This window comes from Zootoca vivipara, chromosome 1, assembly GCF_965207765.1.
Source record: "Zootoca vivipara chromosome 1, rZooViv2.hap1.1, whole genome shotgun sequence".
NCBI lineage: Eukaryota > Metazoa > Chordata > Lepidosauria > Squamata > Lacertidae > Zootoca > Zootoca vivipara.
The window spans coordinates 76,909,493-76,933,040 of NC_142582.1; the positions used below are offsets into that span (position 1 = coordinate 76,909,493).

Below are 23,548 nucleotides of genomic sequence, written 5' to 3' on the forward strand. Positions count from 1 at the left end.
AAAATGTAGAATTTAAATATTCACATTTTCTAGCTTTGTTGAGTCTGAGAACTCTTGAAGGAGCTGCAGTTATTGCTGAGTTGTTCTAATAAAGAATTGCTTGGATAAAGTTTATGTGAATCGTTGCGAATAGGGGTTTGTTTGTTTTTTTGGTGCATTTGCTTCTCTGCAGAACAGTAGGCCTAACCTTTCAATTGCTGTTTCCTCTTAGCTCTAATGATGTGTCTGCTTGAGTGTAGGTCACGCCCATACCTCAGTAGGAGTGGGGCTGCACTTCAAGCCCCGCCTGTGATGGGGCTTCACTGTGTCTGCCTCAATGGGCCCTTCAGGCAAGCTGCTGCTCACACATCTAAGCTCCATGCAACTGGGCTGCTCTTCTGTGCTCTGTGCTCGATAGGTGAAGGTTGGGGGCAGTTTAACGGCAAGGGCATAACATCAGCGATGGGAATAGATGTGTGGCCCCACTCTTGCTGCTAACAAGAAGTGTTCTACATATGGCTCACAAATGCATAGGGCTCCTGTGTTTCCTAAATCTCAAAGCATATTTGGAAAATCGCTGCTCCCCCACCCATAAAAGAAAGCAAAGCTGAACAGAATATATTATACAGTAGCTGATCAGTGAGATATGAATCCCTGCTTTCTGAATAGGGTCTGACTGCTCCAAAAAGTGTGCAGAAAATTAAAAATTAAGATATAAGAGAAAGATGCCCTAGGCCAGAGGTTCCCAAACTTGGCCCCCCCTGCTGTTTTTGGACTACAACTCCCATCATCCCTAACCAGGAGAATCAGTGGTCAGGGGTGATGGGATTTGTAGTCCGAAAACAGCTGGAGACCCAGGTTTGGGAAACACTGCCCTATGCATATAAAAACAGTTCAAAATACACCTTTCCACCAGTTATATAAGGTTCCCAGGGAAGGACTTCTAAAGATTCTGATTAGTAATAACTTTGAGCTGGCTTAATGTGGTAAGAATGGTTTTCCGTTGACTGATTGGCACAAATATGCCATAACTGATGCAAGAGATTTGTACAGTCTATCATTTGAGCGAGATCATCTTCTACTAACTGTACCCCTTTGATTGATGATCAGTGCTGATAACTGGACCTTTTGTTGCATTTTTTTGGGGGGGGGGTTGAAGTTTTAAGCAAATAAATGATTAACTGGGCCAGCGGGTATTGTGTTGTGCCAGGGTATTAATCTTGTTGCACTCAGAGATTTCTGGGATGACAGCTTCCCTGTCATCCTTTTCTTCTTGGTCTCTAAAGAGGGGCTGCATGCAGGTGTGGAGCTGTCACAGTGCTGTCACATCAGGCCTCAGGGATACGTATCCTAAGTCAAAGAGACGCCTCCTCAAGGCCATGTATTATTGAAGAAACAGCAGTTCATGTTGACAAGACTCTCATATCCTTTCCTTTCAGCGTCCTCCCAGGCCAGATTATCAGTCGCCTTTCCTACAGAGAATCCAAATTGTCTTTGGTCACCATTACTTTGGCTACTTAGGGAATGCTGTTGCTGTAGCAAACGTTTTGTCTGTGTGCGTAAGTATAACATGTGTCAAATAGTAGTGATTTTACATTAAGGCAAGTTTTAGCTCAGTTCTCTTGTCATTTTCTGCGAGGCAATTGTTCTCATAAGAAAAGCCCTGCTGGATCAGACCAAGACTCCAGGAAGCATCCTGATTCCACTTGCAGCCAGGCAGATATTCTTAGGAAGCACAGCAATAGCCCTTCCCTGTTTTTTCTCCCCAGTAACTGAAAATGTCGTGGTGGGGAAACAGTGGCCCTCTAGATGTTGCCACACTGCAGCTTCCATCAGCCTTGACGATTGGCCATGCTGGCTGAGGTTGATAGGAGTCCAACAGTATCTGTGTGTAAATTACAACAAAAACAAAACAAACCAGATAGCTGCTATTCTTGCTGGCCCTTGAAACGCAGTGCCTTTTACAGCTAGAGATTTCTTGCCTTCCTATTGTGGGATGCCTGAATCCATTGCAGGAAGGGAATGAGAGACGCATGGATATGCTGTTAAGTATGTCCTAACTGTTGAAGATTCTCAAAATATTTTACTGCTGCCATGGTCAGTGCGCGAGAATGTAGTCTTTATAACATAGTTACAGTCTGGTCCTTTTTCTATCTTGCTTTATGTGCTAGGCGTCAGTTCAGAACAACTTTGCTCTGGAAACTTCATAATGTTGTAGTTTAAAAGTTTGGTGCCAACTGACCAGTATCTGTTTCTCTTCCCCTTAAGGTGGTCATGGTACTAGATGCAGATAAGCAACCTGCTGCACGGGACGACTTTTTTTTAGGGGTAAGGCCACTTTCCCTGGCTTTCTGTGTAAGAGCTGCTCTTCCAAATGCTCAATTCTTAATGTGCATCTCAATTCTAAATTTTCAAGGTTATAAACTGTGTCTTCATTTTCTACTACCTCCTGGAAATGTCATTGAAAATTCTAGCACTGGGATTAAAAAGATACATATCTTACCCAAGCAACATATTTGATGGCCTTCTGACTGTAGTTCTGATGGTGAGTATTGCTACGCAAGTTCCATTCTGTTTTGTTTTTTTTACTGTAAAGATGACCACTGACCACAAATTGTTGGCTGTAGGATAGAATAGGAAAAGAGAATGTACATGTGACTTCACCCAGGCCGTGTGTGCGTGTTTTGCACAGTCAAATCAGAAAATAACTTCCTGTTTGTAAGAGTTTAAAAGTATGACTGTGCTGGTTATATTTCCTTCATGGGTGAAAACTACTTTGTTGGATGCAGAAGAAAGAAAGAATTTTTTTTAAAGGACCTTGCTTGTTATAAAGATCTCTCCCCAGCATGTTAATAGGGCATTTGTTTCTAATAGATATTTTCTACTACTTAAATTTCAGTTATTGTATAGCGATTGAAATTGCTATAGCTTTGCTCTGCTCCTTCTTCTCAAAGGTTTTGGAGGTGTCGACATTTGCTGTCTATGGATTTCCTCATCGAGGCTGGTATGTGCTCTTTGTCAGCAATTTCAGCTTTCCAGAAACCGGCAACTTTTGATGTTTTAACCAACATCCACTTTGCTTCTTGCTAGAATTCTTGCTGGACAAAAGTGGGGCTAGAAACTCGTGACTGGGAGCTGCCTCACATCCAGCTCTAAAATCAACTGGTGTTTTTTTTTCTGATAGTGGTTGATTCTGGTATCTCTTTATTTGTAGGAATATGATGATGATGATGAGGCACTGTAAGGAGGGACATAGTGGTTTATAATCTGTATTACATGAGGATCTGAAAGTATCTGCAATGGACAGTGGAAAATCCTTTTAGAGCAAAGAGCAGGCTTGCAGCTACGGGGCTTTGTATGACCATAGCCAAAATGTATTTCTCTTCAGTCTCAAGCCCCTTTAAAATGGAGTTTGATAAGAGGGTTGCAGGCCAGTTGGAACATTGCAGCTTGGAAAGGATAGCACGTCAGTGTGATCTGAGGATGGGGAAATGACCATGTCATTATCAGCTTATAACTCTTAAGACAAAGGTGTTAATTTAAGACTCTGTGGCATTGTGTTCCTTTTTCCAATACTGGCATGAAAATCTTGCTTGAGTAAGACCACACTTTTAGTTAGCTTAGAAAAGCAGATGTAGTTTATAGTGTTGGTTCGTTCTCCCAGGTTTTTTGTTTTTTTGTTTGTATCTTAATTCTAGGAGACCTGAAATGTTGGGCTTGCTCTCTCTGTGGGACATGGTTCGCCTGGCAAACATGCTGATTGTGTTCAGATTTCTGCGTATCATCCCTAACATAAAGGTACTTCTGCTTCATTGTGTTGCTTTTATCTGAATTTGATTGTAGTCTCTGTTATAATAAGTATAAGAACCATTTTAAAAATTAAAAAATCCTAATGATTCTGTCTCTTTTTCCAGTTCATGTCCTTAGTTGCCAGTACACTGTTGGACCTTGTGAAAAACATTAGATCTTTCGCAGGGATCTTGGTGGTAAGTGAAAGATTTATAAAACAATATTTGGCAATAGAATATATGCAAGCAAACTTTGGTCACCCTGGTGGGATCAGTATGGTCACTGTTATCACAGCATTATCTATCTATAATAATGTATGGATCATTTATGGTTTTTAAAATACAATGGGTACCTCTGGTTATGAACATAATTTGTTCCGGAGGTCCATTCTTAACCTGAAACTTTTCTTAACCTGAGGTACCACTTTAGCTAATGGGGCCTCCCGCTACTGCCGTGCCACCGCACGATTTCTGTTCTCATCCTGAGGTAAAGTTCTTAACCCGAGGTACTACTTCCAGGTTAGCGGAGTCTGTAACCTGAAGTGTTTGTAACCCGAGCTGTTTGTAACCCAAGGTTCCACTGTATGTAAGATGCTTATATAAAAGCAAAGGGTAGTACTACGTCAGCTAAATTTTACTCATAGTAAATCCACTGAAATGATCGAACCCATTGGGTTAATCAGAGTAAAACTTAATTGACTAAAAATAAGAGTTGTCCTAAAGCAGAGCTTTCCAAACTTTTCACGTTGGTGGCACACTTTTTAGACATGCATCATTTCGTGACACTGCAATTCAGTTTTATTAACAAACCACTTACACACTGCAGTCAACACACTAATGTGTTGCGACACAGAGTTTGGAAAGCTCTGCTGTCCTAAAGGGTGAAGTGCCATCTGTTGACAGATTTAGGAATTGCAAGGTAAAGATAAATCTCTCAAATAGCTTGTCAGACAATTTGTGGGAGTTTTCTATCACGGAAGCGTAGGAACAGATAAATATCCCAGTAAGGCCAGAAGCAAAAGTTTGTTGTTTTTGTTTTAAATAGTCACTTTTCTCCAACTACCTGTGCCTCTGTTTCCTGTCTTCCTCTCTTGATTCAATGTGCCTATTTTAGATGCAGCAAATCCCTTAGGAAAGGGTGATATCTGTCATATCTGATCTGAACACAGATAGCTGATGGAAATGTTCCTATGATTAATTTGTTTATTTAAAATTGAGCAAAGCAATAGTGGGTGTCAGGACACTGAGAATCATAATGTGGCAAATGCGAACCATAAGCTATGTGCTGCAGAGAAGCACGAGCTTCCTCTTTATGTGTCTGTATCTGCATGCGCCAGTGGGTGCAATTAGGGCTTTTAGAAAGTTTGACCACAATCCTCGAAGCCAGAAAAGCAAGGCAGGCATTCAGAAAAGTCACATGATACCATCCTCTGAATAAGCCCAGAAGGCACATGAAGGAGCATGTATCAAGATCCTGGCGCGAGCCATCCCTCTGCATCTGAATCTGCTCCCAGGGCTTGTATTTTGCTTCAATGAGATTACTATAGAGTAGGTACTTTGAGGTTTTGCTGTCTTCGCTTCTTTTCCAAACTGCTTATATTAAAATTCAAAAGCAAACAAAGATTAGTGTGCTTTGGAAAACGTTGAGCTTACCTATAAAATGACTCCCGTCTTGCCAATGACTTTGCACTGGTAGCTTAGCAATTGAAAGTAACTGATGCCCAACTTGTTCTCTCCCAGGTGGTTTTCTATGCATTTGCAATAGCAGGGATGGAGCTGTTTAGGGGTGCCATTACTCCCATGGGCAGCATCAGGTAAGTCTCACTTAAAATGTGGGTTTAAGGCAGAAGTCGGGGACCCAGGTGGCGCTGTGGGTTAAACTACAGAGTCTAGGGCTTGCTGATCAGAAGGTCGGCGGTTCGAATCCCTGCAACGGGGTGAGCTCCCGTTGCTCGGTCCCAGCTCCTGCCCACCTAGCAGTTCGAAAGCACATCAAAGTGCAAGTAGATAAATAGGTATCACTACAGCGGGAAGGTAAACGGTGTTCATAGCTGCCAAGTTATCCCTTTTTTAAAGGGATTTTCCCTTATGCTGAATAGGCTTCCTCGCGAGAAAAGGGAAAACTTGGCAGCTATGACGGTGTTTCCATGCGCTGCTCTGGTTCGCCAGAAGCGGCTTTGTCATGCTGGCCACATGAACTGGAAGCTGTAGGCTGGCTCCCTCGGCCAATAACGCGAGATGAGCGCCGCAACCCCAGAGTCGGACACGACTGGACCTGATGGTCAGGGGCCCCTTTACCTTTAAGGCAGAAGTGCTGGTAATTTCCATATGCAAACATAGCCAGCTGCAGAGCAGCATCTCATCTGGTCCTGCAATGCATTGTACGCAATAATGAAACAACTTTACACTTATTTTTCATTTATAGCGGTGTCAATGCAACAAATGGCACTTTGCAGTGTGGCACCTTTGAACAGCTGCAGTATTGGCCAAACAACTTTGATGACTTTGCGGTGAGTGTTTTCATTAGGGATTGCTTTTCATTTTCATCATTTACCCGTTGGCTTGTTTGAGGCCTCTCTTTGCTGTTGCTGCTAAATCTCAAATCAGAATAATCTCCATTACGGCTCATTTTTTCATTCTTGTCCATCAGGCATCCCTGGTGACTTTGTGGGATGTGATGGTTGTGAACAACTGGCAGGTTTTCTTGGATGCATATTCCAGATACTCATCTCCGTAAGTAATGGCCAAAAGCTGTACATTTGGCAGATGTCTCCAAAGTAAAAAAAGATGTTTGCATTTTGGGGGGGAAGACGTTTGGTCTGCTTCTGTAGTCTTCTTCTTCTTTGGCGATCACTCGTAGCCGAGTAAGATTGTCTTCCATAAACACAATTTTAACAATGGGTCTGTATTCTGGGCTGCATCAATAGCTCAAGGGAAGTAATAGTACCACTGTATTCTGCTCTGGTCAGACCTCACCTGGAATACTGTGTCCAGTTCTGGGCTGGAACGTGTCCAGAAGAGGGCAACCAAAATGGTCAAAGGCCTGGAAACGATGCCTTATGAGGAATGGCTTAGAGAGCTGGGTATGTTTAGCCTGGAGAAGAGAAGGTTAAGGGGTGATATGATAGCCATGTTCAAATATATAAAAGGATGTCATATGGAAGAGGGTGAACGGTTGTTTTCTGCTGCTCCAGAGAAGTGGACACGGAGCAATGGATTCAAGCTACAAGAAAGAAGATTCCACCTAAACTTTAGGAAGAACTTCCTGACAGTAAGAGCTGTTCGACAGTGGAATTTGCTGCCAAGGAGTGTGATGGAGTCTCCTTCTTTAGAGGTCTTTAAGCGGAGGCTTGACAGCCATCTGTCAGGAATGCTTTGATGGTGTTTCCTGCTTGGCGGGGGGTTGGACTGGATGGCCCTTGTGGTCTCTTCTAACTCTATGATTCTATGATTCTATTCTAAGTGACCGTGGAGGCCAATTCTGGATCCACACGTCTTGCTGCTTCAGAAACTCAGCACTGAGAGATGCATTTTGTAGGCCCTTTAGAAATAGCCCCAAAGCAACCAGCAGATAGTCCCTTTATCAGGACCAACCAAGCGAGTGAGATCTCTTAAAAGTTCTCTAGAACATTTTGTTCTTTAAAAAAATACTTTTATGGATGATAAATGAAACAAATAAGAACAGCAGAATGATACAAATTGTACTGTTTGGTGGGCGGGCGAGTGGGGTGGGAGAAAGAGGCACATTTCAGGGCATGATAGGAAAGCTCTAAAATATGCAGTCTTAAGAAACAGTGTAGGATAACCCCCTAATGGAGATCAGGCTGCATCCAGGGTTATGGGGACCATGGTTAGACCTATCCCCAGTAGAACACATGGATCCCTTATGAAGTCCAGAGCATAAATAAAGAGAAATGGGATTGTCTTAAAGGTGACTTTTCTGCTAGACAAAAAAGAACCCAAATCTGCTTCATGTCACTTACCATGTTTTGAAGCTCATGTCTGTTCACACAGGCATACCTATTGGAAGAAAGAATTCTTGGAATGCTGTGTTTCATCTTTCATGACTGGGGAGAGCAGGGATTGGAATATGTCCTGATTGTGGAACTTGCAATGCAGTGTTTTTTGAATGACCTCTGAAGGTGTGCCAGTACAGTATATGTGGGCCGCCTGTCCACCTGTATGAGCAGTACACATTGGGTTGAATCTAGAGTTGATCATGCCTGACTAACTTAAATCCCATTAATTTCAATGGGCTTAACCTAAGCATGATTAAGTCTGGATCCAACCCATTCATTTGGAATAATTGGTGCTATTTGATTACCTTTAAATATATGTATCTGTTTCCCTCTGTAGATGGTCAAAATTATACTTTGTCTCCTGGTGGCTGATTTCCTCTGTCATCTGGGTCAATCTGTTCATTGCTTTGCTTCTGGAGGTAATGCCGATGGGCTTAACTATCACAAGAGAATTCACTTTTTGTTGTTCTTGAAGTAGCAAACCCTCTGATGGATAAATGGAATAGGCAAGCTATGCTATCATACAGGCAGTATTTGGAACACAATGTTGTCAGTATGCGGATGATGCCCAGCTCTTTCTCTCCATTCCATCTGAATCAGAAAGGGCTGTTCAGTTGCTGAACCGGTGTCCCGAAGGCAGGATTGGGCTGGGTGAGGGTCAGAGGGTCAGTAAACTGAAACCGGAGCCTGACAAAAAGGAGGCCCTGTTGGTCCTTAGGGCTCATGTCCAGGCACAGGGCTGTCAGCTTGTTCTGGAAATCACCTGAGAAAGCAGATATGTAGCTTGGGGCTACTCCTCAATTCTAAGCAGTTGTTGGAGGCAAGGAATGTCACATATACCCAGATACAGCTGGTTCACTGCCTGTGGTTATTCCTAGACCATGTTCCTGGATGGATTACTGCCATCCCCTCTACATGGGGCTACTATTGAAGATGGCCCGGAAGCTGCAGTTGGTGCAGAACACTCTGCCCACTTGTTGTACGAAATGGCAAGAGATATACCACCCCTTTCCTCAGGGAACTCCATTGCCTGCCCTACTAGGCCTGAAGTGTTAGAACCACTGTACAAAGCCTTAAATGGCTTGACACCCAAGTACAATGAAAACGTCTTTATTTATTTATTTTGGCACATCTGTCTAGCCCAGGCATCCCCAAACTGCGGCCCTCCAGATGTTTTGGCCTACAACTCTCATGATCCCTAGCTAACAGGATCAGTGGTCGGGAAAGATGGGAATTATAGTCCAAAACATCTGGAGGGCTGAAGTTTGGGTCTAGCCCTACAGTACCTCTCCCAAACAATATTTAGACTGATTTCAAAAGCCTTGTCCTTGCCTGGGCTACCTTATATCCTGGGACTTAGAGCAGGTTCAAATTGTCTGTCTTTTACTCAGCACAGAAAGGCTGCTGTGGTGATTAGGGGCAGGTAAGTCATGGAAGTTTCACCACCAACTTCCATGAAATCCGGGAGAGCAGATTTCCACTGCTCCTGGTACACCTCACTTTTATGGGGCCTGCAGCTGAGGCTTCCATGAATGGTTGCTTCCATGAGTAGACTCAGGCTTGGCTTGTGGGTGTGGAAGTGAGCAACTCTCAGAAAGACCACCTGAAATAGCCCTCTTCCCATTCTTTCTCTTGACTGGCAGAATTTTATCCATAAATGGGACCGTCTCTGCCATCGACCATCTCTCTCCGAAGTTGAATACCAGATGACAATGGAACTCATGTTCCGGTGAGTATGGAGTGCTTAATCTTATTTCCTGATTTAAAACAACATGTTTTAAGGATTAGTTCATGGGTAGGCAAACTAAAGCACAATCGCCTTCTCAATCCGGCCCGCGGATGGTCCGGGAATCAAATCAGCGTGTTACATGAGTAGAATGTGTCCTTTGATTTAAAATACATTTCTGGGTTATTTGTGGCGCATAGGAATTAGTTCATCCCTCCTTCCCCCCAATATAGTCCTGCCCCCCACAAGGTCTGAGGGACAGTGGACCAGCCCCCTGCTGAAAAAGTTTGCTGACCCCTGCTAGTGGAATGGCTGTTGACACTAGATTTGCCCCAAGGGCTGCGAAATTTATGTTGCACAAGTGATTGTTTCTTTAACTCTGTTAGAAGATCAGAATTTTCAATAGGGACCAGCCTTATAGACACATTTTGGCAAGACACAGTGTGGTACTAGATTTTAGAAAGATGTATTATTTTCCCTGATTGAAAGAGAGTGAATCCCCTTTTGATGTTGGATTCTTTTATATTCTCTGCAAGGGCATATGGGATAACTGTAAAACATTTTGTGGCTGAACTGTACCTTGAAGACCAACTTAGATAGTGTGTGCCACCACCGAGGTTATTAATGTTCAAGTGACGGTAGAAGTTGCATCTAGAGTACATAAAGGTGTGCAAAATCTGAGCTGAGACATTGGCTCCGTTGACTTCTGATGGCTCCTGTTTTGTCCTTCTAGAGATGTTTTGGAAGAACCTACAGAGGAAGAGCTGATTGAAAAACTTCACCAGCACCCACATATGCATCTATGTAGATGACACAGGTGGAAGCAGCAGTTTCTCCTAGTCATGCCTGCATGCAGGTTTTATAGCAGAAGGGAAGATATCGGAAATCTTTCTGAAAGAAGTACAGTACTCTGTATCTTTGATTTTATTTTTGAATGGTGCCTGTAGTACATGGTCTTTAAAGGTTTGTTTTAAATGGTTCATTTAAAACATTTTTTTTTAAAATCCTCATTTGACTTTATTTTAAGTTGACTTTTATAAGTTTATGGCACTGTCACATTAAAAATACGGGACTTTAAAAATCTGGGAAATAATGTGACAGAGCAATTAAGTATTTTAAAGAAGGGAACTGCATTAATGACATGGCACTTTAGAATGGAAACTGTGGAAGATGTAGAACTACTACGCTGGCTTGTTGCTGGCATTTGAAAACATAAACTTGGACTTAGTTGGACTTAGCTTTTTCTGTTATTTTTGTGCATGTGATGTGCCACGGACAATGCCTTGATAACGGGGATAGTTCTTGGAAAAATAGCATCTTTTTAAAAAGTAAACAATGCAAAAGCTGAGGATTGAAACAAGATGCCATTATCCTGGGAATTCTTTTCCAATATCATCTGCTCCAAAGTGGTAAATCTATGACTGTGTATACGCACATCAAAAACACATTCTTCTCCAAAATTCTAGGTGCTGTAGTTTACCCCTTACAGAGCTGCATTTCCTATCATCGATGAATGAACTATAGTGCCCAGAATTCTTTGAGAGGAAAATAGGCTTTGAATGTGCTTTAATGGTAAAGTGTATATGCAGCCTAGGTTAGAATGAAGAATATTGCAGTGCCAGTACAGCATCTTCATAGCAATTGCACTCAGTTGTGCCTGTTGCTGGGTTTACACTGAAGGGGTTTGAGAACCGCAGACCTGCTCTCCCTATTTTAAATTCCCACACATGCCTTATTAAATGGATTGGCAGTTTCACAATAGTTGAGCTTGATGGATTGTGCCTCCTTGTTGTTGATGATGATATACAGATATATACGTTTATATGCCTTGTTGCAATAAGGGAGACATGTGCATTGAAGCAGGCTTCTGTGCACATATGCCACGTCTTGGTTTGGGAAACCTGTGGGCAAATTTGATGCTCGTCAGATGAGCCACCTCTTTCTTGCAGCGTGGAGGAGAATGCACTGCCTCATTCGCTATCTCAGGCCGCTATCTGTTCATGAGAAATGCCTTGTGGAACACGACTGCCTCTGGATTAGGACCACTATGGGTTTTATATGGCAAGTAGAAGATGAGAGAACCCCTTTGCTCTTAGGGGTTTTGCTTCTACACATTCATAAAATTGTTAGACTGCCGAGCGCATGTTTCATTCCTAATTGTACTACCCTTTCTGGCTATTAGCATTATCATCCTTTTGTTTCTCAGGGGTTTGGTTTTTTTGCTAGAAAGTTACATATGGGATCTTGAGGTTGCATGGAGCTTTAACTTCCATACATTGCCATGCTTACGAAGACCGGTGCTTAAAGCCGTGTTTCAAGTTTAGACTCTGAAGTTATTGGCAGTGTGTAATAAAACTTCTAGACAGACTTTGGTATTTGGACTATTGCGTTGCTGTTGAATCCCATTAGACAAAGGAGAAACCAACATCCATTTTACATTAGTAAAATGAGAATTCGAGGCTGTTGTGCCATCAAATTTTAAAACACAAAAAATAGAATTACAGCAGGAAAATCTCAGTGCTTTTAATTGTAGTAGTAGTCTAAATATTTGTCTTGGGCATTTAGATAAAATTCTCTTGTGTAGGAATGAGCTGTGGTTCCATCACAGCATGTGTGCAATACCTTGGGATGTGAGTCCTTGAAAGAGTCCTAAAAATACAGTTTTAGATGTAAAAGTAGTTCATTACACCATGATACAGACTGCAGATGTTATGGAGACCTATCCCTGCCTTGGTTAGGAGATCTGTGTTGTGACACATCGCTTCTGATAGCCATTTCTGTGATTCATTTAGTCAGCAAGAGTTATTAAATAGCCCCTTTCTGTTATTTTCATCATAAGGCATCCTTTGCCACCCCCTTTTTCCCATTCTCCTTGTGAACTTCATCTACAGTCTTAGCAAGTAGATTCTAGGTCTGTAAGCAGTTTTAGACTCTTGGACATTGCAATCCTGAATTTTAAATTTCTTTAAACTGTCTGCTGGGATCCTTTTTCCTCTTTAGACATGCTGTGCATAGCTTTGAGGGTTTAGTAACTTGGAGGTCCCGTGCCAGACCCCTGAGAGGTGCCACTTGTCCCCCAAACGACAACCTGGAGCGGGGGGGGGGGAAGTGTACAGAAAATCGAAGAGGGACATCAGAATGTGTTGAGTAACCTGTCGCACAAATTACAGAAACTGGCACACCACGTTTATTCCTCAGGAAAACAGTTCCAATCTTTGCAGTTGACGAGCAAAGATAAATTGAATTGTAAAAAGAAGCAATTTGTAGCAATTTCACATGTATGCTCCATTATGCCAGCCCTGGGATTATTCCTATCTTAGCATCAGTAGAGCTCTTTCAAGGCAACATACATTTTCAGTTCAGTCACATGGTAGAATACTGTACTTCCAGCCAAGGCCAGATTTAGGTTTGATGAGGCCCTAAGCTACTGAAGGTGATGGGGTCCTTTATATGTCCAGCTTTCCTTTGCCAACAACAAATTGTTGCTGTTTTTCTTGTGTTGAATATATACTATATGGTAATTTATGGACCTAATAGGTAACTAAAGCCATTTGCACATAAAAAATGTATTTTATCAAAGTTTTTGATCCAGTACACCCAGTTTATTTTCCCTTTACATTTTTTTTGGGGGGGGGCCAAGAGAGTGGGGCCCTAAGCTATAGCTTGTTTAGCTTGTACATAAATCCGGCACTGCTTCCAGCACTGCACCACTTCAGTCTGCACATAAAGGATTGCAGTTCTGAATGCTCTCCTCATACAAAAATAAAATAAAAATATGCCTGTGTGTACAAGGCTAGCGCATTGGGAATAATGAACATACAGTACCATAGCTTTCTCTGGGACATGCCAGATTTATTTACCTGATTCTTCATTTATAATAAACTCATGGGAACTTTGGGACTGTCTTTTATGTTCCTCCATCTAATAATGGCTAGGACATGTCTTAGCTTAGTTTCACTTTTAGTTGTGAACAGTATGTCTCTGTAATTTTTCGCCTTTTCAAATTACAAGTAAAATGAGAATTTTTCTATACTCTTAACACCAGTTGGGGCTCCTAAAAAGTTCCTCTTATGCAACTTTCTTTTTTAAAAAAATAAAAAAAATTAGTGCCATTTGACCACATTGTGCCCAATATATCAATGCAACATACCTTTTACTCATGCTCTGGGATCTTTTATTGAAAAACCACTAGAATTGTGTCTTTTGTGATTTTTAAAAATGCATTAAAAATTAAGTGTATCAATGCAAGTCCATTACTGAGAGCACAAGAATTTGAATGTAATTACTTGTTAATATAGTAAAATATTTTTGAAATAACTGGAATCCTCCCATTTATTGTGTGTCTGCTTGTTTGAAATTGGGCTGTCTGAAATCTTAAGCTGTCATCTGGTTTTCTGACTTAATTTGGGGGGCAGTTTTGTCTGAGGTGGGTTACTGTCAACCTCTTATTTGTGCATTGTTTAGCTCAATTGATGTTGCCATATTTTTGCTTAAATTCCTGCCTTATGAGTCAGATTACACAAGTGAGCAACTGACAGTAATATTTGCTCAATCATTTTTATCCCATGTTTCCTCCATGGCTATCAGGGTGCCATCTCTCCCCCTGCTTGCCAAATCAACTATATCCTTAAAACATCCTTTGAGGTAAGTTAGGCTGAGAGAGAGTCACTCAGTGAGTTTTATTGCTGATCAAGGAATGGGAGCAAGGCTATCCCAGTTTGGTGAAGGGCATAGCTCACTGGCTGAGCTCCTGCGTTGCATCTGAAAGGTCCCAGGTTCAATGCCTCTAGTCAGAGTTGAAAATGCGCGCTACCTGAAACCCTGGAAAGCCATAGCCAATCAGTACAGATAGTACTGAGCTAGATGCTGACTTGGTATAAGGCAGCTTCCTGTGTCCTAGTCTGAGACTCTATTCACTACATCACATGGGCTCTCATTGAGGATTGACTTTGATAATGTCAGACCAGTGCAATTATTTACTGTATATCTCATGCACAGAAAACTACTCAACACAACAGAGTCCGACAAGGATGAGTGTTGTGTTACTTTTACCAGGAGGGAACTGATGAACCGTACAAGAAATGACAGTTCAAGGCCTTGAAAAGTTTCATGTTAATGTTAGATTTGCACGTTGTATTCAAAGAGAACCCCCTGCCTTTGTCAGCCATGTATACTTGAAAGTATGTCTCCTTCGTTGAAATGGGTACAATATTGCTGCCGAAGGAAACAAGATGGTTTTATAGTTTTGTATGCAATCTGCATGCAGGTGTTATAAGTCGTAGTCACAAAGTTTAAATGAGTGAAGAAAAGCAGCAAGCCGGGGAGAGGGAGAGAGAGAGAGAGAGAGATGTTTGATTTCTGTTTGAATCCAAGGCTGTGGCTATGGGAGAAACAAGTCCTTCTGAGGTGTTAATGTTGTGAGCCCCTCCAGCATAGACACTTCTCACCTTGTTTATTCAACATGATCCATCCTCATGCCCTGTAGAAAAAGCTTGAAAATCATTCTCTGTTTTTACCATAATCTCCCCATCTACTTATGCTGGTCTATGACCGTAATAAAGATTTTATTTTATTTGATTTGACTCCTCATCTCAGAAACAAGGGTCATTAAGCTCAGTTATGCTGACTCCAAAGTAAATGTGCATAGGTATCATCTTGTACCAACATTGCTCTTTTCACTGTCTAACCCAGTGGTTCCCAACAGGTGGTCCGGGGACCCCCAGGGGTCCGCGAGCTATGCCAGAGGGGTCCGCAAGATGCTATTAGAATAAAAAATATAATATATTAAATATATTTCGTATGATAACAGATTTTTTGTTTTGGCCGCTTCCTGCATGAGCAGAGTCTAGCGCAGAGTCTGTTTTGCAAAGAGGCAGTGCGCGCATTCTACTAACGCTCACCTCCCCAAGATGCTTTGCGCGCGTCGGCTTCATTTGTGCGCTACTGCGCAGGTACCCTGTCTTCTCCATTCCCCTCCCTCCTCCCTGGCGCGCGCTGCCTCTTTGCAAAACAGTAGTGTTTGTAAACAAAGCAAGCATTTTCTTCCATGTGTTTCATGAAAAACAAATATAGGAATCGGCTCGACATGCGGTCGGATTTCAGAGTGAAAGTTTCAAGTTTGGAACCTAATATTTCAGAAATAATGGACTCAAAGGACAGATTTAACTCATCTCATTAAGAACTGAAAATTAAAACTAACTGTATACTGATGGAGTACTCTGTTGTAACTGTAAAAAACATATAAAATATAAAAAGACTCTTAATTTGGCTCTCACTTTTTAATTTTAGGATTAGGAATTAATGGGGGTCCTTGTCACAATAGCGGCTCGATGAGGGGTCCTCGAGAAAATTTTGTTGGGAACCCCTGGTCTAACCCATTGTCATCTGGTAGAACAGAACAAGTTCAACCATGGGGATAGAATCTAGCAAAAGATGACATCTCCAACCTGTGTGTATGTCAGGCAGACATGCCAATGGTGTGTAGTGTTTCTGCATTTTCTCTTTTTCTTATTATACCAAAGGTCCCAATTCATAGCAGTCATACAGGCATCCATGCACTTCCCAAGATGACGCCACATCTGAAATTGACTGCAAGACAGATATCTATAATTCTGCAAAAGTAGACTTGTTAATCACAATTTCCATTTTCTCTTTCATCATCTTGGACTCCCAACTACTAGAAAATAGGAAACTAGTGAACCAGCAATCAGGTATGGCCAAAGAAAGGAACCTAGGAATGTTATTTATTTATTTAAATATTCATTTATATCCTACCTTTTCCCCTGACGGGGGACTCATGGCAGCTTACAGCTAAAACAGAAATGGCTAGAAAACATATGGGAGACGACGACAATCTTATTCATGAAATCTTAAGAGGCTAGCATCAGCCGAAAGTTGGAATAAGAAAGAAAGGAAATATGTTAAATTGTTACAGTCTAGAAGACAGACAAGTTGACTTACTAAAAGAGGCATATTTTGTCTAGTGAAAGAATGAACAAGTGGAAACCCCCCCCCCCTCTTTTTTCCTTTGTCAGCGTGGAAGCTTGGCTAGATGGCTATTCTCTTTCTGGTCCTGAAATGTACATGAGAACTGTAGTGCAGGATTGGGTCCTGGCAGCTTGGGTTGCACTTCTATCCAGCAGAGGAGTGTGGTTTTGTTCCACGGAGATTTGTGATGCAAATCTGTAACACTATAGTGTTGAACTGCCACGGCCTTGGGTCATGTCAATATGGTGGTAGCTCTTTACAATAAAGATCTCATTGAGGTGAGCAGGAGAGCCTGTCTAACCTGTATTATTTTACTCAGCTACATCTCCTTTCTGCATTTTGGGTTGAACTGGTTCCAGCCCTAATGTGCTGCTGAGCTGTTGCCAGTGCGCTTTTTATTAAGCAATGGTCTTAGAAAGTAAAACCCGAGTCTTTAATGTGGCCTCTCCTACCTGTTTTAATACTGGTGAGAATAATCTTATATTTCACCAAACCTATGTGTATTTAGTTTCTGGCTTCCTGGATAATTGAGGGTTCCTATTAAAAAGGCCTGAACAATCCTTGCTATAGAAAAACGGCTCTAAAGACCTCCTCTGTTTGGAATTAAAGGTGAAGGTGTTAAACCCAGACAATAAAACTCAGATCAAAGTAGCCAACAGAAGGAGGCCACAAGAAGAGCAGATTGTCCTTTCGACTCCATCACATCACAGAAGGTGCCACCTCTCTTTTTCCATAATTGAATTTCATGAAAGAGGCAAAGCCATTCTTTCGAAACGTAATTCAATCGGGCGCTGGCTGGATCGACAAGGAGAGCACCTGCTTTGTTTGCTTTAGATTTTGGGCTACAGACCCTCCTGGCCTGATGGGGGTTGGCTAATCCACTACCCCAGCTTGCGGGGGCAGCAACAACACCTGTTGCCCAAGTGTGCTGTTAACCCAGTTCATATCAGGCAGGTTTTGGATTCTGTAACTTTGCTGTGAAGGACGTTCATCCTTCCAGCTGTGTCGGTTACAGCAGAGTTGAATAGCACAAGACCATAAATGTTGATAATGGCTTTTTTTTATGGCCAAAAACTTGCTCACATGGGGGGGGGGACAGAAAGCTGAAATGTTTGTTCACAAACTGGAATTATTCTGGGCATGATGTATCATATGGATGGAGGATATTCTCCAATACAAGTCTCATTTTATTTTGGGCCTGGTTCCCAGATTCTGCCTCCTCCTACAATCAGGGCCTGAGGGAACAGCCTGTAACCATGCTCACACAATATCACTGGGTGACAGTCAGCTTAATTTTACTCCTAGTAGACCCATTGAAATTAATGGACCTAACTCATAGAATCATAGAACTGTTGGAAGGGACCACAAGGGTCATCTAATCCAACCCCCTGCAATGCAGGAATCTTTTGCCCAAAGTGGGGCTCGAACCCATGACCTTGCGATTAAGAGTCTCATGCTCTCCCGACTGAGCTATCCCAGCTGACAATTGAATACTACCCTTATTAGTTCAGATCCTGTTATGCATTTGACCAGGGTCAGCAAAATGATATTTGAGGACTGCCTGCAAGAAAACAGAACAGAGATTTTAAAATGCACACACAATGCCCCGCCCCCACATTATTATTACTTCATTGATAGGCTCATCTCTAATACAAAGACTACTGGTGGAAATCCTTCTAGCTTCCATAAATGCTTCCGTTTGTCTGTCATTTATGCAATTGTCACTGTCCCTATTCAGTGTATTTCAAGCATGATGGCTGCTCTGTAGGGCACAGCTTTATCTACGAGACTTTCTCGACTACAGCTACTGAGGTTTGGGCGATTCGATGCCAGGTAAATGTTCTTAGCTTGGCTGAAGAAAGCCTGAATACTTTATCAGACTCATTTCTTTATCAATAGTTATTGGATACAATTCCTACCTCATTGCTAAATATGGAAGGTGGAATCCCCCATTCAGAGCAAACCAACTAATTCAAACATCCTGATCTATTATGTGGACTGGAATGCAGTTGTTCTTCATATTGTGTCATGTAGTTCTCAGCTCAAAGAAACGTATAGGTTTAGGAGGAAATTATACAAGAATGCATAATATTGGTCAAGTTTAGGGGAAGTGACTACAATAATAATGCAATTTTTCTGCAATTTTTTAAAAAGGGATAACAATAGCAACAATAATAATAATTTATTATTTATACCCCGCCCATCTGGCTGGGTTTCCCCAGCCACTCTGGGCGGCTTCCAACAGAAAAATGAAATAAAATAATCCATTAAACATTAAAAGCCTCCCTAAACAGGGCTGCCTTCAGATGTCTTCTAAAAATCTAGTAGCTGTTTTTCTCTTTGACATCTGATGGGAGGGCGTTCCACAGGGCGGGCGCCACTACCGAGAAGGCCCTCTGCCTGGTTCCCTGCAACTTGGCTTCTCGCAACGAGGGAACTGCTAGAAGGCCCTCGGTACTGGACCTCAGTGTCCGGGCAGAACAATGGAGGTGGAGACGCTCCTTCAGGTATACTGGACCGAGGCCATTTAGGGCTTTAAAGGTCAGCACCAACACTTTGAATTGTGCTCGGAAATGTACTGGGAGCCAATGTAGGTCTTTCAAGACAGGTGTTATGTGGTCTCGGCGGCCGCTCCCAGTCACCAGTCTAGCTGCCGCATTCTGGATTAGTTGTAGTTTCCGGGTCACCTTCAAAGGTAGGCCCACGTAGAGCGCATTGCAGTAGTCCAAGCGGGAGATAACTAGAGCATGCACCACTCTGGCGAGACAGTCTGCAGGCAGGTAGGGTCTCAGCCTGCGTACCAGATGGAGCTGATAGACAGCTGCCCTGGACACAGAATTGACCTGATGGAACAGATAATGACTGAACACATCCAAAGCTAACACGAACTGGAAAGAGACTTATTCATTTATTCCCGCCTAACCCAACATAGGTTCCACCAAGAAGGAAGTGCCTCTATTGGCCATATGCATATGCTGCCATGCTGGGGAAGAACAGAAATACCTCAGAATGTGGTAATGGATAAAGAATTCAGCTTCACAAGAGACAAAGTTTTCATTTTAAATAAGAAGCAGGTATCTATACCTGAAAGGCATGTTTAAAGATATGGCTGATGCTTTCTGAAATCTCAGAAACCGTGCACCCATCTTTTCTAACTATTCTCCAGTCTCCTGAAGACACAGGTAGACTGCCTTCCTTTGCAGACCAGCATATTTATTTATTTTATATAAAATGTCAATTCCACCCTTCTGGTACTTGCACACTGCTGTGTAAGTCTGCTGAAGCAAAAACAACAAAACATATTGTGGCCAAAAAAATTTATTGCAGCAGATTTGAGTCCATTTTGTTAGAAGCATAAAGTGTTGTGTCAGTTGGCAGATAGATATATTCACATACTTATTCCCCCCCCCCCCAATTTATTGTCATTCAGTAAAAAACCCCAACGCAGCCTCTCTCACACACTGCTGTATCCATGATGTGTATATATAGCCAAGCAAAGATAATACTTTTTGCATCTGATGAAGTGGAGTTCAGTCCATGGAAGCTTATGTGACAATAAATCTGCAGAGGCTTTTAATCTGCTGAAACTCGGCACAAAAATAAATCTTTATGCTTATATCCTGCAGAGTCATCCTGTTTGAGCAGGGACTTCTGCTTGTGCAGTTGAACTTCCTCTCCTCTCCTCTCCCCATGCACTCCCCCAATCTATTCTGGGGGAGGAGAAGGAGGAGAAATTTGATTGTGCAAGCACAAGTCTTTCCATGAATGGGACAACTTGATGGCTCATGCTCACGGTAGCTGCCGTTTGCTCCTTGTTCTGTTTTGATGCTGGGGCAGTTTGTTGATCTTGCCTGCCATAAGGATTACACGAAGAAGGCTCCTGAATGCTGGCATGCAAGGCTTCAGGGTTACATTGGTGTTGGAGGAAGGAAGGCCCTAGGCCTGTGTTTTTCAAACATTTTGAAGTGGGACTCACCACGAAACTCGCTCACCTCTCCACACATTGGATGCAATTTATTTTATCTTTCCTTGAGATCACATCCTGGAATCTTGGCATGCATAAAGGGCACTGCTTATGCGACACCCCACTTATCAGGCAACAGGAAAAAAGAAGCCATTTGTTTCACCCCACTGCCTGATAAGGGGGATGGACACAAAGGGTTCCCCTTTTCAAAAAGATAGAAAAGGGGCTCCTTTCCTCTCCCGTCTCTTGCATACCAGGCAGGAAGGGAAGGATCCGGTCCCCCTTCTCAAATATTTTTACAGAGGATGTCCAGTGAGTGTGCTGACTCTAGTGTGCCTGACATCCTCTGTAAAAAGTTTTGAAGAAAGAGAAAGGGACCCTCTTGCCACCTTCCTGCGCCTTGGCCCATCCCTTCTCACCCCACCAGGGCAGTGGCAGAAATCTGCAGAACATCTTCTTCTCTTTCTTCTACTTCTTACAGAAGTGGATGAGCTGGCCCATAGACAGTTGCGCCTGTGCCTCTGGCGAAATGACGATGGCAGCCACAACTATCTAGACCCCCAGCCTGGAGCAAGGTGCTTGCTCTGTAAAAAGCAAAACAAAGAAAATAAAGGAAAGTTCTTGTGGCAATTGCTGCCATTGGGGTCTGTATTTTGGGGTCCTCTGGACTGCAGGGCCCCAGACCAGGGTCTCACAGTCTGGCCCTTGAGGTGCCACTGCAGGGAACAGGGTAAGGTGGAAATACTGTGGTTTATTTAACTCCACCCATTGGTTCAACTCAATTGAACCAGGGAATATCTTGGCTCAGACCTCACTCTCTTAACTACCACCTTTATTCTGGTTTTAAGGTCAGGTACTTCATATCCAGGGAAGAACATCATATGTCTCGATTTGTAGGCCTGAGGCTCTGCTGAGTTAGGTTTCTGGAAGCCAGAGTTTTCCCTGCCACTTGCTTTGTACTTTGCCGCATGGGGTTATTATTTCCCCCTCTGTTTTGAATGGTTGCCATAATGTTACTGTGCAAATACAATTATCAGAAAGCGCTCTGTGTTATAGAAGATACCCTGCATATTTCCTTAGGGTAACCTAGTTCGTATTATTTATCACCAATCATATGACACAGCAGGTGCTGCCTTCCTGTAGTCCAAAAGTGCCACTGCAGTGAAAGAGTCACATACAGTTTGGTAGATGTCACCTTAGGATACCAAGTAAAGTTGGTTCTGTGTTTAGCCAAGATTCTGCGGAATGCCAGTATGTTGTTGGCACAGACAGATCCCTAATTACTATCTCTTTTAAATACATTTAAAGTGCTGTGCAAATCAAAAAGTAATTGCGGTGCTTCCATGCAACAAAATAAAAACGCCTTTGCAACTCAAGTATTTCTACCCACGGGGCATTTACCGGAAAGAATATTGAGAAATGTGGGTTTGATTCAGGTAATTGGCTTTCTGCATTGCCGCCATGAAGGGCTTGTGCTGTTCTTTACATCAAAGCATTTTCACTTATCCTGAGTGCTCACTGAGTAGTAAAGAGGTTGGAGTTGTATTTGGTGCCAAACCAATTTTGGGGGTTGGCTGGCCACATAACCAAAGATCTGTAGATATGGAATTGCTTGTGTCTGTTGGGTCCCCCAACCTGAGCAGCAGTCTGGGCTTTGACTTAGAACTCATCACCATGAGATCCAGATCTGAAGCTGATCAGCGGATCGGGGAGGGGAGACCTGGATGCAGAAAACCCTGAATAGGAACCTCCAGAGTCCATACCTTCCAAGCCTGCACTCCCTGAGAAAATGTACCCCAGTAGAGCAGCAAAAATGACCCCCCCGGCAGAATCCTGGGAATCATAGTTTACAATTCCCAGTGTCCTTAACAAACTACAGTTCCCAGGGTTCGTTGAAGATGCCATGGACTTTAAATGTGTTTTGAATGGATACGGCCTTAGAAATTGTTGACACAAATTGTTTTCTTGGAGCTTTCCATGGAGCTTTCCTTTGGGCCTCTTATCTAGGACATTTTCACGGAGTTGGCACATCCATTTTGGAAGCATGACAGTTTAAATTCTATCATGCAATTGTGCACTCACTTGATTGATCCTGTGCATGTTCTACTTATTTCTGAAAGCAAAATCAGTTGGGTTACTTACCTGTGCTTCTGGTTGGAAACTACAGCATGCAGCTACAGACATGAGAACTGCCCCTGGAAAAGCTAATTGCCTGGGCATTCTTTTGGACTTATGGATTGTACTGATATGCCACAGTTGTTCCCAGATATATAAATGTCAGAAAAGGCTTCATTTCTGATCAGTGGACATCCCAAAATTTCTTGCTGAAACCCAGTTAGGTTCTGCTTTATTTTAGTCCGTTGCACTATAGACTCCCTGGACAGCAGTAATCTGGTAGCATTGGGCAAGCATCACAGAACAGCAGGGGGATGCTGTGGATGTAGTGTATCTTGATTTCAGTAAGGCTTTTCACAAAGTCCCCTATGACATTCTTGTGAATAAGCTGGTGAAATGTGGGCTGGATGAGGTAACTGTTAGGTGGATTTGTAGCTGGTTGACTGACTGAACCCAAAGAGTGATCACTAATGGTTCCTCATCAGCCTGGAAAAAAGTGACAAGTGGGTTCTGTCACAGGGTTCTGTCCTGGGCCCACTGTTGTTCGACATCTTTATATATGACTTGGACAAAGGAATCGAGGGGATGCTCATCAAATTTGCAGATTACACCAAACTGGGAGGGGTAGCTACTGCTGCAGAAGACAGAATTGGGATTCAGGGTGGCCTTAACTGATTGGAGAAGTGGGCCCAAATAAACAGAATGGATTTCAGTAGGAACAAATGCCAGGTTCTACGGTTAGGCAGGAATAACCAGCTGCATAAATATAAGATGGCTTGCCAGTAATACATATGAAAAGGATCTAGGAGTCTCAGTGGACCACAAGCTTAACAGGAGTCAACAGTTCTGGGCACCACAATTTAAGAAGGATATTGACAAGCTCAAAGGTGTGTTGAGGAGGGAGACCAAGATGATCAAAGGTCTGGGAACCAAGCCTTATGAGGAACAGTTGAGGGAGGTGGGCATGTTT

General features: G+C 42.6%; 1 protein-coding gene across 1 annotated transcript in view; it reads left to right on the plus strand.

The window, feature by feature from the left end:
- The window catches only part of TPCN2 (two pore segment channel 2), a 34,761-nt gene extending 20,932 nt beyond the window's left edge, over nt 1–13,829 (plus strand). The window contains exons 14-25 of the mRNA XM_035117140.3: nt 1,419–1,538; nt 2,248–2,307; nt 2,396–2,524; nt 2,934–2,983; nt 3,678–3,777; nt 3,894–3,965; nt 5,508–5,581; nt 6,193–6,277; nt 6,418–6,500; nt 8,124–8,205; nt 9,430–9,515; nt 10,246–13,829. Coding sequence (XP_034973031.2) covers nt 1,419–1,538; nt 2,248–2,307; nt 2,396–2,524; nt 2,934–2,983; nt 3,678–3,777; nt 3,894–3,965; nt 5,508–5,581; nt 6,193–6,277; nt 6,418–6,500; nt 8,124–8,205; nt 9,430–9,515; nt 10,246–10,324 — 1,020 coding nt within the window. The 3' untranslated portion in view covers nt 10,325–13,829. The remainder of the gene's footprint in view (nt 1–1,418; nt 1,539–2,247; nt 2,308–2,395; nt 2,525–2,933; nt 2,984–3,677; nt 3,778–3,893; nt 3,966–5,507; nt 5,582–6,192; nt 6,278–6,417; nt 6,501–8,123; nt 8,206–9,429; nt 9,516–10,245) is intronic.
- Nucleotides 13,830–23,548: the final 9,719 nt, after the last annotated feature.